The sequence below is a fragment of the Triticum dicoccoides genome, chromosome 3B, assembly GCF_002162155.2.
Source record: "Triticum dicoccoides isolate Atlit2015 ecotype Zavitan chromosome 3B, WEW_v2.0, whole genome shotgun sequence".
In the NCBI taxonomy this organism is placed as follows: Eukaryota; Viridiplantae; Streptophyta; class Magnoliopsida; order Poales; family Poaceae; genus Triticum; species Triticum dicoccoides.
Window position 1 is genome coordinate 814,716,456 of NC_041385.1, and position 18,171 is coordinate 814,734,626.

Sequence of the window (18,171 nt, forward strand, 5' to 3'; positions counted from 1 at the left end):
TAGTCCCGGTTGGTGTCACCAACCGGGACCAAAGGTCTCTTTTCAGGAGCTCAAAGGGCGGGAAGCAGAGGCCTTTGGTCCCGGTTGGTGGCACCAACTGGGACTGAAGGGTGGCATTAGTACCGGTTGGTGACACCAACCGGGACGAAAGGCCTTGCACAGCGGCGTCGTGGTGGGAGTTTAGTCCCACCTTGCTAGTTGAGAGCGTTCGACACCTGTTTATAAGCTTGGTTGCCTCTTCCCTTTCGAACTCCTCTGAATTGCAGGCCTATGGGCCAAATCTAACACTGCTATGCATATGGGCCTATTGGGCCTTCTACGGGCCTGAATCCTGGCCCATGGATGGGTTTCTAGTCGTATTCAGGCTGTGGTGGCCCTGTAGGTGCCAAATTTTTTATTTTTTTCCCAGTTTTTTATTTTCTTTTTTGCTTTATTTATTTTGTTTTGTTTCTGCTTACAATAAAATACTTATTTTTTTATTTTATTTTTTTCTAATTACTTATTTATTTTATTTTACGATAATTCTTTTTGCTATTAAAGTTTCTAACAAAAAATGTTCATTATGAAAATTCTTTTTGCTTTTAATGATTTTGGACAGAAAATACTTTTATAATTTTAGTTGCATCAATTTTATATAATTTTAGTTTCAATAACACTAGAGGTTTCTTATAATGTTTTTAACAGAAAATACTTTGATAATTTTAGTTTCATAAATTTTATTTATGTTCTTAAAGTTTATTTTATTTTGTTTCTACTTACATATTTTATTAAAGTTTATACATTTTGTTTCAAATAACTTACTTATTTTATTTTATGACAATTCGTGTAGAAAACGGACAATCTGTTTCGAAGTATCAGGGTTTCATACGGCAACTCGTCTGTTACAAAGGGATTTCATTTTTTTGAATTTATTTGAACTCCATAGTTTTTCTGTGTACAAAATGCACCATTCAAAGCCACATCACCAATTTTCAACCCTTTCTGACTTTATTTGTTATTTTTCATGCATTTACTGATTATTTTGAGCTATAAGACCATGAAATTGAAAAGCATTTGAAATGAACTCTGAAAAGGTTGAAAGTTGGCATGGTATCATTATTTCACCCACATAGCATGTGCAAGAAAGTAGAGAGGGGTATGGCAAAAACTGGATGCACTTCGTGTACAAAACGGACAATCTCTTTCGAACTATCAGGGTTTCATACGGAAACTCGTCTGTTACAAAGGAATTTCATTTTTTTGAACTTATTTGAACTCCATAGTTTTTCTGTGTTCAAAATGCACCATTCAAAGCCACATCCCCAATTTTCAACCCTTTCTGACTTCATTTGTTATTTTTCATGCATTTACTGATTATTTTGAGCTATAAGACCATAAAATTGAAAAGCATTTGAAATGAACTCTGAAAAGGTTTAAAGTTGGCATGGTATCATCATTTCACCCACATAGCATGTGCAAGAAAGTAGAGAGGGTTACGGCAAAAAATGGATGCACTTCGTGTACAAAACGGACAATCTTTTTCGAAGTATCAGGGTTTCATATGGAAACTCGTCTGTTACAAAGGGATTTCATTTTTTGAACTTATTTGAACTCCATAGTTTTTTTGTGTTCAAAATGCACCATTCAAAGCCACAACATCAATTTTCAACCCTCTCATGAATAGATAAGTGACCAAATTAATAGAAGTTCATCATCACATTAAAACCAAAGTACATACATAGTTCTCATTGAACAACATATTGCTCTCGAGAGCATCTAATTAAACCATACATTGAAATTATGTAAAAAAATTCAATGCAACAACAAATGCGATCATAATCGCAACCAAGGTAACAACTGATCCAACTGCATAATGACCAAGCCTCGGTATGAATGGCATATTTTCTAATCTTTTTAATCTTCAACCGCATGCATCCATCTTGATCTTGTGATCATCGACGACATCCGCAACATGCAACTCCAATATCATCTTCTCCTCCTCAATTTTTCTTATTTTTTCCTTCAAGTAATTGTTTTCTTCTTCAACTAAATTTAACCTCTCGACAATAGGGCGGTTGGAATTTCCGGTTCAACAACCTCCTAGATAAATAAAATCTATGTCACGTTGGTCGGCATAATTGTCATCTACAATAAATGAACCAAATAGTTATCAAAATATAATATATACCACATCTGAATCAGAGACAGGACAAGGGCCGACGGGGGCGGATACCAAAACCATTGCACTATATAATAACAAGGAATAATAAAAGTAAGAAAATTAGACAAGTATCTATCTGAAGTAAGAATTTTTTTCTTTCAGAAAGAAGATAAGAACAAGAGGCTCACCACGTTGGTGCCGGCGACGAGATCGGCGCAGGCGATCGGCGGCGGTGAAGACGGGGACGGGACGTGACGGACAGGTAAACCTAGACAAATCTTGGGGAAAATGGAGCTCGGCGGTCGAGTTTCGAGAGGAGAAAGATTAACTAGTGTGGCTCGGACATTTCATCGAACACCTCATGTACATAGGAGGTGAGCTAGAGAACCCAAATGCCCTCCCCTCGCCGGCCAGAAAAAATAGAGCACTGTGGAGTGCTCTGCTATGGCGATGGGGTATATATAGGCAACTCATTTGTCCCGGTTCATGGTAGAAACCGGGACTAAAGCCCGGTAATCTGTCCCGGTTCAAGCCACGAACCGGGAACAATAGTTGTGGGCCAGGAGCGAGGACCATTGGTCCCGGTTCGTGCCTAGAATTGGGACAAATGGTTCTAGACGAACCGGGACCAATGCCCACGAGTCCCTGGCCGGCCCCCTGGGCTCATGAACCGGGACTAATGCCCCCCATGGGTCCCGGTTCGTGAAGAACCGGAACTAATGGGCTGGCCAGGCCTGAACCAAAGACCTGTTACAGCACAAGCATAAGAATAATTGGCAACCTTAAAGATGCACGCCTGTTACAGCAACCGGGGAAATTCGTATGGTGTTGTTAAAGTGTACGATGTGATATGACCTTACAGATGTTTTGTGGATGCTATCACAACAACTACAAGTGATTTCTCCGTGTAAAAGTTGGCACAAAAGAAAGATTTAGCATCACTTGGAGCAAAGACAAGTACATCTCATTGATGTTGAATGAAATGATAAAACTTTCTCCCTTTGGCATTAATCATGGCCCCATGAGACTAAGAACACTATGTCTTCCAAATAATTACTTGATAGAAGCACAACTAAAACAATAATAAAATTGTCACACCCTGATTTTTGACCCTTTCTTTTCTTTTGATTTCTGCTTTGAATTCTTTTTCTGTGGCTTTATGGCATTGAAACCTGGGAAGATCACCTCTTCTCAGTCTCCCGAGTGGCTTGTCATCCTCAACCTTTACAAGATCATTTCATTTCCCCTCTTGTACCAATCCTAAAATTCTTTTATTGTGAATATTCTTTTTTCTTATTAAAGGAATAACCCTATTAGCCCTATGTTGTCAAGCAACCTATATTTCCACCTTGCCATAAATTCCTAGATAATTCTCATAAATCCTTTGGGACATGTCTTTCATAGATATGTAAAAGTCCTTCCTTGTCATGATCAAATATAATTCAAAAATAATCCATTTCTTATTCCGCCCTAAATGGCACTTTGTGAAGGAAGTGCTATTTATCTTTGCTTGTTTGCTCCCAAACTTTTTGGGAACTTTTCCTATCCATATGATTGCATCATGCCAAAATTCAACTCAATTTGCCGAGTAAATATTTTTCAGCAGTTTTCCAAAGTATCTGTCCTGAAAGGAACTTTGTGAAGGAAGTCAAAGCTAGGCATATTCAAATGAGTTGAAACTTTGCCACGTACTTCATATGAGCAAATCATAGCTCTTCTCCAAATTTGGGCTCATGTCATCCCTCCATGTGAGCTCATCATCAAATCTTGGTTTCTGGTCAGATTTTCAGTTTGTGAAACAGCTATATTTTATATTGATTTATTAATGCTAAAAAATTACCAGGGCCTTCTCCTATCTATATAATTCATATCTACCAAATTTGGGCACATTTCATTTAGCCATTTTCCCTCAAGAATTTTCCTAAGATTTTGTCCGGGTGGATGCTTTGTGAAGAAAGTACTATTTTGGCAAGTCCAAATGATATGAAATTTTTACAGCATCTTTATATGCCCAAATGATCATCCTTTGCCAAGTTTCAGCCCAATCCAACACTCATAGTGAGTGCTACTTCATGATCTTGTTTCTGTACCAAATTATGCAGTTGTGAAGCAACTATGTTAAACCTTGGTCCGAATCACCTCCAAATTAATAGGACTGTAGTCCTTCCTACCCTAAACCTCTGAGAAAACTTGGTTTATCTCTAGAGAAATCTAGCTTTCTCCACCTTGCAGCCCAAGTTTGCTGCAGCAAACTTTCAGTGATGAATCCCATCAAATCAGAGCTCCTTTCTTCGATCCATCACTTCTGTGTTGCCTTGGGAAGGAAAGACTAGACCCCAGACAACTATTTCCTGCCTCTCGAGTCCTTTCCTTGCCTGTGCACACGGTGACCGCGCTGTTGGCATGCCTATGCACGTGCTCTGCAGCGTTTGGCCGCGTCCAGAGCACTGGCTAGCTCAAGTCCCCTCCCCTCTCGTCGTTCCCTCGCGCCACAGTATGTATAGCAGGTTCCTCTCGTCGTAGCCTTCACCCTGGACCCCTCCCGCCTCCGGATTCTTCCCCGGCGAGCCATCCTCGTAGAGGCACAGTGCCTGCCCCGTGAGCCGCCGTCATTTTCCTCTCTGTTGGACCTTTCCTCCCGAGCCATCACTTCCCTCCGCTTCTCGTCAGGTCGGCAAGCGTCACGGAGCCGAGCTAGCTACCACCGACTGTAGTTTGAGCACTGGAGCTCCGGCGACGCATCGTTTCGGCCACGACCGAGCACCGCCATGTCCCGGTTATATAAAACACCCCGAGCCCCTTCCGAGCTCAACATCGCCCTCAGCTCACTCCCCTAGCCCTCCCCAGCCTCTCACCGGAGCCCGAGAGCCTCTCCTCGCCGTTAATAGCCTCCATTGACGCCGCACCCTTAGGCCTAAATTCTGGCGAGCCGGAGCTTTTCCCTCACTTCTACCACCACCAACCAAATCTCTGGAGCCCGGCGACCCTCCTCTGCTCCTCAAAACCCCCACCGGCGTGCCAGGGCGCCATGCCCATCCTTCACCGACGCATTGTCTGCCATGCTCAAAGTCGTCATCGGTTTGTTCCTCCTCGGCGTCCGTGAAGTGCGGGGATGGAAGCGACGTTCTCTCCTGAGCTCGACGGTGGCCGCAGCATCCCGAACGGTGGCCCGAGTCACCGGAGCGAGCGCCCACTACACCACAGCACTACATCCCCAACAACCAAGTTGGTGGGGAAGAATACACCTTCTTCCAACAGTCAGTCGGTCGGGAAAAACTATTGCCGACCAACCTTGTCTGTTGGGGAAAGTCCAGACGTGAAAACCATTTCCCGGCCGACATAGCTTTCTCGACTGACTGCTTGATGGCTATGGAATATCTTTCCTGACCGACAGCCTGTTGGGCCTATCATGGGCCTTTCCCGACCAACAGTCTGTTAGGGCAGCAGCGGTCCTTTCCCGACCGACTATTTGACAGGGTATTCTTTCCCAACCAACATTCTGTTGGGCCTGGCATTAGGCTTTCCCAACTGACTATCAGACGACGTTTGTTTTGCCGACCAACAATCAGATAGGGTTTTCTTTTGCTGGCGGCCCTCCTCTGTTTGCGGGCAACGTCGGTAGGAAGAAGGGGAGAAGGGAGGAGAGAAAGAGAGACGCAGTTGGACTCGCCAGTCAGTGCCACCTAAGCCCGGGCCCCCACTGCCACGCTGTATAAGTGGACACAGTTTTCGGGGAATACGATTTCTATACAGTGACAACGTATTTCTCCAGAAGGCGCGATCTGTTAAACCAGACAGGGTCTTGTTTGTAGAGTTCCTTTTTACAGATTGGTCCGTGAGTTTCATCTGGCTATAACTTTTCACTCCCTAATCCAAATGAGGTGATTCCAAAGCCCACGTCTTCGTCTCATCGAGTCGGTTCTGCTGGTACCATTTTCATAATGTTTTCACACTATGAAAATGACCTTTTTACCCTTGCTTCTAATCAGCCCCCTTTAGGGGAGAAACTTTTCAGATTAGCCTTCCACCCTACTAGTCCCATAATGTAAGATGTTTTTTGACACTACGTCTTACATTATGGGACGGAGGGAGTAGATATTTAACCAAGATAGATTAGCCTTCCATCCTGCCATGTTCACTGTAAAGCTAGGCTATAAACTACAGTATGTGATGTGATCCCTGATCGAAGGGGTCCGAAGGTTTGGATGCTGGATTCACATTTGGCATCTTCCAGCTCCAAAGCCAAATCAAAATGCTTGTTGGTGTATCACGTGATTTAGTCATCTCAGCTGTTTAGTTTGTAGAAGAGTAATAAAGCGTCTTCTTTCTCTTCTACAGTGCACTGAACTCTCCCCGGAACAGAGCAAGTTCAGTAGAAGCTGCACTGAGCAGCAGCAAGTACTAGTATTGGGCAGAGGAGAGCCGTCCGATGTGCTGTGTGCGGTGGATATGGGCCGGCTCCAAGCAGAGGAGAGGATGTCGCCGAGGAGGAACAAAATGAGATGAGAGGCATTGCATTGGGTGGTGCTCTGCTGCTCGCCGGCGTGGCGCTGGGCCTGGGTCTGGGATGGACCACGTCGCCCGCCAGCCAGCCACCCGAGCCATGTCCTTCCCTCCCAGCGCAGGTGGCTGAATCCAAATTCCAATCCAACCCGCCTCATGCCGCCTCTTCCCCTTTCCACCGCTCCGCTGCCCCGTGCTTCTTGCCATGGCCGCCGCCTCACCCTCAAGGCGCCGGTCTACCTCCGCGGAACCGTGCGCGTCAGGGCGTCGTCGGAGACCACCGAGCCACCGCCGCCTTCCAGAACCAAGACGATCATGGACAAGATTTCCTCTGCCGGCGACGAGGTCGGCGGCGCCGGCGGGGCCTACTCGTACGACGCGCTGAAGAGGCTGGACCAAATCTGCGCCAGCATATGCTCAGCTCCCCAACAAGTCCCCTCCTCCAACGCCCCTCCCCAAATCGTCACCCGCGTCCAAGGCCCAGCACCACCGGCGGCCGCCGATCTCGGTCTCGGCGCGGAGACCTTCGACGTGCTGGTGTGCGGCGGCACGCTGGGCATCTTCATGGCCACCGCGCTCAGCTACAGAGGCCTCCGGGTGGGGATCGTCGAGAGGGGCGCCGTCAAAGGGCGGGAGCAGGAGTGGAACATCTCCAGGAAGGAGCTCATGGAGATCGTGCAGGTCGGCATCCTCTCGGAGGCCGAGGCCGAGCAAGTCATCACCAGCGACTTCAACCCCAACCGGTGCGGCTTCGAGGGTAAAGGCGAGATTTGGGTGGAGGACATCCTCCACCTCGGGATATCGCCGGCGAAGCTCGTCGAGATCATGAAAGCGCGCTTCATTTCCTCAGGAGGAGAAATCTTCGAGGGGAAGAGCGTGTCGAGCATCTCGGTTCACGACGATCTTGCGGTGCTGAAACTGAGCGACGGTGACCGTCTGCATTGCCGGCTCGTCGTCGACGCCATGGGCAACTTCTCCCCGATCGTGCGGCAGATCCGCTCCGGCAGGAGGCCGGACGGACTGTGCCTCGTTGTCGGTGCCTGTGCTCGTGGGTTTGGGAAGAACACAACCAGTGATGTTATCTTCAGCAGCTCATCAGTAAAAAAAGTTGGAGGAGATTCAGGAGGATCAGTGCAGCTCTTCTGGGAGGCATTTCCTGCCGGCTCCGGCCCGACCGATCGCACCACATACATGTTCACATATGTCGATCCGCAGTTCGGGTGCCCGAAGCTGGAGGAACTCCTGGAGATGTTCTGGGATCTCATGCCTGGTTACCAGGACACAGTTCTTGACAACTTGGACATAAGGAGAGTCATATACGGGATCTTCCCGACTTACCGTGACAGCCCGCTGCCGGCCGCGTTCGACCGGATCTTACAGGTCGGCGACGCCAGTGGGATCCAGTCACCCGTCTCATTCGGGGGGTTTGGGAGCCTGACAAGGCACCTCGGCCGTCTGTCCAACGGCGTGCACGAAGCGGTTTCAGGAGATTTCCTGGACACTCAAAGTCTGAAGCTGCTAAACCCTTACATGCCGAATCTAAGCGCGTCATGGCTGTTCCAGAGGGCAATGTCGACGAGGCCGGGGACGGATATCTCGCCGACGTTTATCAACGAGCTTCTCTTTGCGAACTTCCAGTCGATGCAGAGGCTCGGGGACTCGGTGCTTCGGCCGTTTCTCCAGGATGTGATACAGTTTGGACCCCTGGTGAAAACGTTGGGCCTGGTCATGATCAGCCGGCCGCGGATCTTGCCTGAAATATTCAGGCAGGTTGGCGTTGGGGTCATCCTCAACTGGTCTGGCCACTTTGTGATGCTTGGTTACTACACGTTTCTTTCCAGCTTTGTCGGCCCGGCTGTTCGGCCCTGGGTTGAATCTTTGGCGCCGAGGGAGAGGTATCAGTGGGAGCGGTATCTTGAAGCTTGGGAGTATGGAGCTGGCTTAGACTATCGCCAAGAGGAATGAAGAAGCTCCGGCCATTAAAATGGAATGCCATTATACTTCCTCGGCAAAGAAAAAAACAGGGGAATTGGCTCATTGGTTGGGACAATGATCAAGTATGTTATAGAGATACACTTGCTGGGTTGAAGAACTGACTGAGGTGCTGCAGTAATAATTTCAGGCTGGCTGCATTTGCCGAAGCTGTGTCTGAAGCCGACGGTGCGAGGACTAGAATTCTGAACCTCAGAAGCTGTGTCTGAAGCCTGCTATGCAGTGAGGACTACTGGGATTCTGAAGCTCCTCTGCATTGTCAACTTCAGACTGAAGCTGGGAGGAACAACGTTTTAACTGATGCTCCTGATCACTGATGGCTTATCTTATTTTTGTGTTTGGGTTATTATATGTACTACTATAAGATTGCTATCATGTTTATAGAGTGTATGCTGGAAAATGCTTGTCTTGGCATTTTCTAGAGGGAACTTATGTCTGATCAATGTATACTTACCTGTCATCTCCGCATCAATCACCTGTCCCTTTGAAGTTATATTTCTCTCTGGGCACTCGCTGTACGCGCGCATGCTAGGTGCAAGGTGCTCAGTACCATCATTTCTAACAAAAACGTACTACGAGCCTACAAAAACGTCTTATATTTTGAGACGGAGGTAATTGCGATGGTGTCTTGTCAGAGATGGTGCAGAGGAGGCTGGGATAGTAAACCTGCAATGCAATGTGCATTTTGCTTATGTCCTGGGTTTAAGGGAGAGGCTGCTGAAATTTGAAAGCTGTTTGTTCTGCTTTTCAACTCTAGATGACTACTAGATGCATGTGCAGTTGTGCTGGTTTCAGGCTGAGCATATTTGCACGGGCTCTGTCTGAACTCTGAAGCCAATGAGACGATGCAGCAGCAAGGACAGGGATGAAGAAGTCCATTCTGGATCCGAGATGGAACCATGTCGGCTGTGTGCATCGCTCGATGCAGAGGCCGGGGATTATCCTCCTTTTTGAAAGAAAAAAATGTTGTTCATTCACGCCCCTGATTGCCGATGGGACCCACATGCTGTCACGCAGTTGGTTGGTGGGGCCCACGAGAGGAACGCTCTCGCAAATTATGATGCAAGCACTCATAGTCAAACATCAAGTTGTGCTAAAATAAGTTGCTTACTCGTTCCCTATTTAAATCTCCAAGAGCTATCATCTAGTTCCCGGTCAAACTCTTTGTAACCAAGTCACCTGTCTTTGCAAATTGCAAGACTGCCTTATATGCGTACCCAGTCATACGTCTTGATCTAGCTTCATTCTCCCCCAGCTCCATCCAAAAAGTCAGCATTATGGCCACCGCCGGGACGAAGCCGTCCACCATGCGTGCCGTCCAGTACACCGGCTACGGTGGCGGCGCCGCGGCACTCAAGGTCAGCTCTTGTTTCCGTCTTGGTGAACTTTAGGATGCATGATTATGGTAGTATTTGTCAGTGGAACCATATGCAGCTTCATGCAAAGTTCACAGTTGGTTCCAAGATATTTGTAGCTTCAAATATGGAAGTTCTAATTTTTTTGCGGGAAAGTTCTAAAACTTGTTCATGAATACTATTGGATTTGATGATTTGGAGTAATATTCACTTGTGGAACAATATGCAGCTTCATGTGAAGTTCGTTGGTTCCAAGAGATCTGTAGCTTCAGATAGATCCTAAAAATTGTTGATGAATACTATCAAGTTTAATGGTTCGGAGCCATACTACTACCCTTTTACCCTGGAAAGGGAGATGGAGTTAGGAGTTCTCAATCAAGACACATAACTTAGAATTTAGGAACTGTGAATGCAGTTGACTTCTGCAGATTAGGCACTACATATGCGTGTGCGATAGGCAGGAAGCGTCGTACCATGTTCGGGGCTGCGCCTTCGTGTTATATAGCAGGGGCTTATCCCTGGATATGCATACAAGTAGTTGGAGAGATTACATCTTGGAGGACAAGGAAAGAATAAGAGATAGAGATAAACACATTCGGTTTGGAGAGAATCTAAACTATCTCCTAACTATCCTGTACCGAAGCCTACGTGACCTATGCCATCGTGACATGATGTTTAACACCCTCCCTTAATCACAACTCTGACAAGTTGAGATTACGCTTAAACTCTTCAAAGCTCCGTGTAGGTAACGCCTTGGTAAAGCCATCTGCAAGCTGATCTCTTGAATGAATAAACCGGATTTCCAACTGTTTGTTAGCAACACGTTCTCTGACAAAGTGGAAATCAATCTCAATATGTTTTGTTCTAGCATGAAAAACTGGATTTGCAGAAAGATATGTGGCACCAAGATTGTCACACCACAAGCATGGTGCTGGAATTCGTCTTATACCAAGCTCTTTGAGCAAAGACTGAACCCATATAATTTCTGCAGTTGCATTTGCTAATGCTTTATACTCTGCTTCTGTACTGGATCTGGATACTGTGGCTTGTTTCTTGGCACACCAAGATATGAGATTGGGTCCAAAGAAGATTGCAAATCCACCTGTAGACCGTCTATCATCCAGACATCCTGCCCAGTCAGAATCAGAAAAAGCACTAACCAGAGTTGATGGAGACTTGCTGAAAGTAAGACCAGTGTTCAGAGTGTTTTTGATATATCTGACTATACGTTTAGCTGCAGTCCAATGAACTGTTGTAGGAGCATGAAGAAACTGGCATACTTTATTAACAGCAAATGAAATATCTGGTCTTGTAAGCGTCAAATATTGAAGTGCACCTACCAAACTTCTGTAGTTTGTGCTATCCTCTTGATTCAAGGGATCTCCTTCTATAAGTGACAACTTTTCTGAACTAGATAGAGGAGTAGGTGATGGTTTACAACCTTGCAACCCTACTCGTTTGACCAAATCAGTAGCATACTTTTCTTGAGAGAGATGAAGATCATTACCATGTCTCTTTACTTCGATCCCTAAAAAGAAGTGCAAGTCTCAAAGATCCTTCAAGGCAAACTCAGCACTCAAATCCTTTAATAGTCCTGTCACTGCCTGATCAGATGAGCTTGTAACAATTATATCATCCACATAAATAAGTACAAATATAGATGTATTTGACTTATTGTATATAAACAAGGAAGTGTCAGACTTAGAAGGAATGAAACCAAGAGCTTGTAGCTTGTGACTGAGTCTGGAATACCATGCTCTAGGGGCTTGCTTCAACCCATAGATGGCCTTATCAAGCTTGCAGACGTAAGATGGGAATTTTCTGTTTTCAAACCCAGGAGGCTGTTTCATGTAAACCTCTTCTTCCAGAACACCATGAAGAAACGCGTTCTGTACATCTAGTTGCCTGAGACTCCATCCCCTTGAAACAGCAATAGACAGAACAAGACGAATGGTAGCAATTTTTACAACTGGACTAAAGGTATCCGCATAGTCTATGCCATACCTTTGTTTAAAGCCTTTTGCAACCAGTCTAGCTTTATAGCGATCTATTGTTCCATCAGATTTCTTCTTGATTCTGAATACCCATTTGCAATCTATCAAATTTTTACCTTGCTTTGGGGGAACCAGATGCCATGTTTTGTTCTTCTGAAGAGCCATGTATTCTTCTTCCATAGCCCTTTTCCACTTCAAATCACCAAATGCTTCTTGCAGAGAGGTCGGTTCACCTATGGTACATGCCATGCCAAACTTGGTAATATGCTTGTAATTGACAGGTTTAATTACCCCTTTTTGAAGACGTGTACGTGTTTGCGCAATAGGTACAGCCGCCGAATGCACAGAAGATCCATCAGCCGCCTGAGATCCTACGCCAGATCTTCCTGCAGGAGATGATGGCAAACTGGGATCTTCTGTGGCTTTAGCTGATGAAGGAGCGACGTGAGGCGGCGCAGACGATCCGGATCCAGTCCCTACCAGCGGCTCGTCAGGATGTGATGATGGCGCCGGTCGATAGGGATCTGCGCTGGATCCCGAGGCGGTAGCAGACCGACCGGTCGGATCGTTCGTGGGACGGCGCGCGTAGCAGCGGTCCACTCCCGTGGGCCACCGGCTCGGGGGCGGCCCAGTGGCAGGCGCTGATTGGCGCGGGTCAGAGTCTGCTGCGTGGCGAACTGGAGAGGCCCGCGTGGTCGAGGCGGGGCCGCCGCTGCTGACGCGGTTGTCGCCTGGCCCGCCGCTGCTGGCGCGGTTGTCGCCTGGCGCGCCTGCCCGGTCGCAGCTGTCTCCTGGCGCTGGACCCGAGGCGCAGATTCCCTGCTGCTGCACGGATCCCGTAGAAGATAGCGTGGCAGACTGCGGCGGTGATGATCCCGAGGGGGATATGCTCCCTGGAGCTGGACACATAAAATGTTGCGCGTTGAGGGTGATTTCTTCACCATTTTGAATGATTTCTTCGCTGTTTTCTTGTCCTGTTTCACCACAAAGCTCAGCCAAACTGGTGTTATGAGGGTTAGTCAATATTGTATCATCACAATTATTTCCCCGTTGATCAGTGCCGGTTAGATGAGATGGGAGAAGAAGGATTTCTTGACGTAGGATGGCGCCGGCGTTTGGATGTAGATCAGAGAAGGGGAATTTTGTCTCATCAAAAACTACATCGCGAGAAATATATACTCGACCAGTAGAGACATCAAGGCACTTGACACCTTTGTATTGAGCACTATACCCTATGAACACACACTGTTTGGACCGAAACATGAGTTTACGCTTGTTGTATGGGCACAAATTTGGCCAACAGGCACACCCAAACACACGAAGCGTGGTATAGTCAGGTTTGGTGTGAAGGAGACGTTCCATAGGCGTTTCATTATTAATGACATGACTAGGTAACATGTTTATGATATGCACAGCTGTGAGAAAAGCCTCATCCCAGAATTTCAAGGGCATAGATGCGCCGGCTAAAAGAGAGAGACCAACCTCTACTATATGACGGTGTTTGCATTCAGCAGACCCGTTCTGTTGATGAGCATGAGGGCATGACACGTGGTGAGAAATACCAAGTTTTTGGAAGAAGGAATTTAACTTTTCGTATTCCCCTCCCCAGTCGGATTGGACAGCAATGATCTTGCTATCAAATTTTCTTTCAACGAGTGCTTGGAAATTTTGAAATACTTGAAAAACATCGGATCGCTTTTTAAGAAGATAGATCCAAGAGAATTTGCTATAGTCATCGATGAAACTTACATAGTAAGTGTGTCTACCCACGGAAGAGGGGGCAGGACCCCAAACATCAGAGAAAATAAGCTGCAGTGGTTTGGTAGAAACACTCATAGAAATGGGATATGGCAACTGATGACTTTTAGCTCTTTGACAAGAATCACAAACTGTTTCAACATTACGCTCTCCAACATATGGGAGCTTATTTTTTCTAAGCACTCGTTCTACTAAAGAAAAAGATGCATGCCCTAGACGATCATGCCACCGGGTTGAAGATAACTTGGTGACCGCACATGCTGTTTTATTGAATCTCCTAAGCTCGGGAATCAACGGATATAGTCCTCGAACACATCTACCTCGATAGAGGATTTTCTTCGTGACCTGATCTTGAATCAAAAAGAAATAAGGGTGAAACTCGAGGAAGACATGGTTATCAATGGCAATGCGATGAACTGAAAGGAGATTCATGGAGGCTCTAGGGACATGCAATATTTTTCTAAGATGGATTTTTCGATGAGGGGTTTTAATAATTGAGTGACCAATATGACTTATTCTCATACCTTCTCTGTTTGCGGCATGGACTTGTTCCGGGACGCGGTATTTCTCCCTCATGGTGACCTTCTCTAACTCGCCGGTGATGTGGTTGGTAGCACCACTGTCAACATACCAGTTGGTGTCGACTCCGTACGAGGCCTCTGCCCCGCCAGCAACCTTTTCATCTTGAGAGGAGTCGTCATCCTCTTTGAAGCGATACCAACAATCCTTCGCTGAGTGCCCCGGTTTGCCACAGATTTGGCACCGGATGGTGTCAGGGCGTGACCTGGGGGAGTTGCGGCGGCCCTTGGAGTTGGTGTAGGAGGGCCGCCCGCTGCCGTTGTTGTTGCCGGGGCCGCGGAAGTTGCTGTTGTTGGCGTTGGCGCTGTTGCCGGTCTTGCTCTTCCGCGGTGGCCCACGGTAGCGTGATCCGCCGCCGCCACCACCACCACGGCCGTGAGTGGCGGCATTGGCCGACGACTTGAAGCCGCCGTTTCCCTGGAAGAGTGCAACACGCTGGTCGAAGCTGCTCATCTGGGAGAAGAGTTCGTCGATGGTGACCGGTTGTGTGCGTGCGTCGAGGGCGGAGACGAGGGGCTGGTACTCCATGTCGAGGCCAGCGAGGATGTAGGAGATCAGCTCGCCGTCTTGAAGAGGCTTGCCCGCAGCAGCAAGCTCATCCACAAGCGACCGCATGTATGCGAAGTACGTCGCCACAGATTGCGTTCCCTTCTGTGCATGAGAGAGCGTGATGCGGATGTTGTTTACCCTAGACAGCGACTGCGAGGAAAACATCCCTGCTAGTGCTGCCCAGAGCTCATGCGCATGATCGATGGAGGTGACCTGCACTAGTACTTATTTGGTCGGGTTGTTCAACAGATAGCCCAATACATGTTGATCTTCTCGGATCCAAACCGAGTGGAGAGGATTGGGAATTGTTTCTTCTTTCCCATCCTTGTCCTTGGTGACGACGTGCTTGGCCGGCTCTGGCGTGGTTCCATCCACGTATCCGAAGAAGCCGGCTCCTCTGATCTGCGGGGTGATTTGGGTGCGCCAGAGGACGTAGTTTGTGCGGGATAGCCTCTCGGTGACCTGGCCCGAGAGGTTGGAGTTGGCTGCGGCAGAGGAGGACATGGCGGCGAGCTTTGGTGGAAGGAAAAACCTAGCGAACTAGATGTAATGGAAAAGAGGGGCTCTGTATACCATGTGCGATAGGCAGGAAGCGTCGTACCCTGTTCGGGGCTGCGCCTTCGTGTTATATAGCAGGGGCTTATCCCTGGATATGCATACAAGTAGTTGGAGAGATTACATCTTGGAGGACAAGGAAAGAATAAGAGATAGAGATAAACACATTCGGTTTGGAGAGAATCTAAACTATCTCCTAACTATCCTGTACCGAAGCCTACGTGACCTATGCCATCGTGACATGATGTTTAACAATGCGAATAAAATTAAGATTGACTTGGTTTCCTTCAGTATGTGGATATCCCGTTTCCTTCGCCGAACAAAGATGAGGTTCTTATAAAGATTGAAGCAGCAAGCATAAGTCCAGCGGATTGGAATATCCAGAAAGGGTTGCTACGTCCTTTCGTTCCTAAGTTCCCGTTTATTCCAGGTATTCACATATAAATTATTTAGTATCATGAACACGATTATCCGGATTTTCAGAAATAGATTTCTTGTATGCCAGACTTTGGCTTTTGTGGTGACCTTGAGGTAGTAATTCATGACTGGTCAAATCTATGCAATAATACTGCGTTCTTTTGGCAGGGAGCATATCTAATTTTGTTGTTAATTAGAAAACGAAAGATTTGTGTACACTTTGTTATCATAAAATGGCAATCTAACCACTCATTTCCCTACCGACCAATGAAACAGTAACCGATGTTGCTGGAGAGGTTGTTGAGGTAGGCCCTGCGGTTACAGAATTGAAAGTCGGTGACAAAGTTGTGTCCAAATTAGTCTTCTGGGTAATTCAAAAGTCCCAATTTTAACAATTCATTTTATGTTATTGTACATATCCATATCCATCATTCATGACATAAGGTATGTAATTACAGAAATCTGGTGGCCTTGCTGAGTACGTTGCGGCATCCGAGAGCATCACCATCGCCCGCCCTGCCGGAATATCCGCTGCTGATGCCGCAGGGCTGCCCCTCGCCGGCTTCACTGCTCTGCAGGCCCTGAGGGCCATTGGGACCAAGTTTGACGCCACGGGCAGCGGCAGCAACATCCTGATCACCGCGGGATCAGGCGGCATCGGCACTTACGCTGTTCAGCTCGCCAAGCTCGGAAACCACAACGTCACCGCCACCTGCGGTGCACGCAACCTGGAGGTCATCGCGAACATCGGCGCCGATGAGCTGCTTGACTATAAGATCCCCGAAGGTGCGGCACTGAAAAATTCTTCGGGCAAGAAGTATGACTACATTGTGAACATCACGAGCAATGGCAAGTGGTCGACCTTCAAGCCGGCCCTCAACTGCCCTGGCAGAGTTGTCGACATAGCTTCCAACTTTTGGAACTTCGTAGCATCAATCCTGACATTTTTCTCCAAGAAGAAGCTATCCATTATGATCGCATCCATGGAGAAGGAGGACCTGAGGTTCCTGCTTGACCTGATGAAGGAAGGGAAGCTCAAGACGGTCGTCGACTCACGGCACCCTTTTGAGAAGGTAGCCGATGCGTGGGAGAAGAGCATGAGCGGGCACGCCACGGGAAAGGTCATAGTTGAGATGTGAACTTCATGCATATGCACCTTTATTGTAAACTAGAGTAGTAGCATGTGTGCATGGAGCAAACAACACTTTAATCATCTACTCCCTCCGTTTCTAAATATAAGCCTTTTTTGAAATTTCAATATAAACTACGTACGGATGTATATATACATATTTTAGAGTGTAGATTCACTCATTTTGCTCCGTATGTAGTCCATAGTGGAATCTCTAAAAAGACATAAATTTAGGAACGGAGGGAGTATTACTTTATCTTGTATAAGTTCATATGGTGTAAGAGTACAGTCTTGTAGGCCCTGCGGTTACTCATTTCCATATTTATTACTATTACTACTATAGTTTTTTGCATTGTAATAAAATAGCAAACCAAACCTAGAGAATCCAATAAATTTTAGGCATGAAGTTTAGCTTGCTAGACCAACATAATTTGTTATAAAACTTGTATCAGAGTTTACATCAACCGCCTATCCTTTGATTTAGTAAAAGTTTCATGATGGGACTATTTGTCAACAATTTTTTCGTGTCCACATCTCATAATTTTGTTTGCCACTTCTACTATGTGCTTCATAACCGACAACTGAGACACGAATAGATTTATATTATCGCTGGTACTTGGCTTACATATTGATGTGCAATTTACTGTCCTACCGCCTGCATCACCTTAAGCTATGCAATAGGAAACCAAAATGACAATTAAGTTTACATGAATTGTATTATTATTTTTTAATCTGGTATTATTTTCGCCCTCAATAACAATAAAACATTGGTTTAAAGTCATGCTTCCTGTGAAAACTAGAAAAGTCTGCTCGACCTCTATGAATTGTGAGGTCGGGATAAGTTTGAACACACTACCAGTATAGTCAAAGTTATGTGAAACCTCTTTGAAAATTCTTCGTAAAACAGTTTGAAATGTCTGAATTTGATGGAATGTGTGAAACTGAAGAAACTAACTCTGTATCATTTCAATAAAATCTCAATTTTTATTCATAGAAGTTCTAGTGATATTTCACAAATCAGTAAGATTCACTCATATCAACAGATTTACAGTTATTCAAATATCAAATAACAGTAATATTTCAAACATAGTCTCACAATTGTTGGCTTGTTCCCTCTGAAATTAACATTTCTCTCCAATAATGTTAGTAATATGCCCTGGAGGCAATCAGAGATATGATTAGTATTATTTTGCATCCGTG

At 46.2% G+C, this 18,171-nt stretch overlaps 2 protein-coding genes across 2 annotated transcripts; both read left to right on the top strand.

Annotated features, from left to right (window-relative positions):
- The first annotated feature begins 6,271 nt into the window (after positions 1-6,271).
- Positions 6,272-9,107, top strand: LOC119280146. Its single transcript, XM_037561107.1, has 3 exons — positions 6,272-6,280; positions 6,479-6,538; positions 6,650-9,107. Exons 1-3 carry the CDS (start codon positions 6,272-6,274, stop codon positions 8,606-8,608), a joined length of 2,028 nt encoding a protein of 675 aa, XP_037417004.1. The 3' UTR covers positions 8,609-9,107.
- Positions 9,108-9,864: 757 nt separating this feature from the next.
- LOC119282434 (chloroplast envelope quinone oxidoreductase homolog) lies at positions 9,865-17,267 on the top strand. Its single transcript, XM_037562665.1, has 2 exons — positions 9,865-9,993; positions 16,301-17,267. The coding sequence occupies exons 1-2, from the start codon at positions 9,913-9,915 to the stop codon at positions 16,979-16,981; spliced, it is 762 nt and encodes a 253-aa protein (XP_037418562.1). The 5' UTR covers positions 9,865-9,912; the 3' UTR covers positions 16,982-17,267.
- The last annotated feature ends 904 nt before the right edge of the window (positions 17,268-18,171 follow it).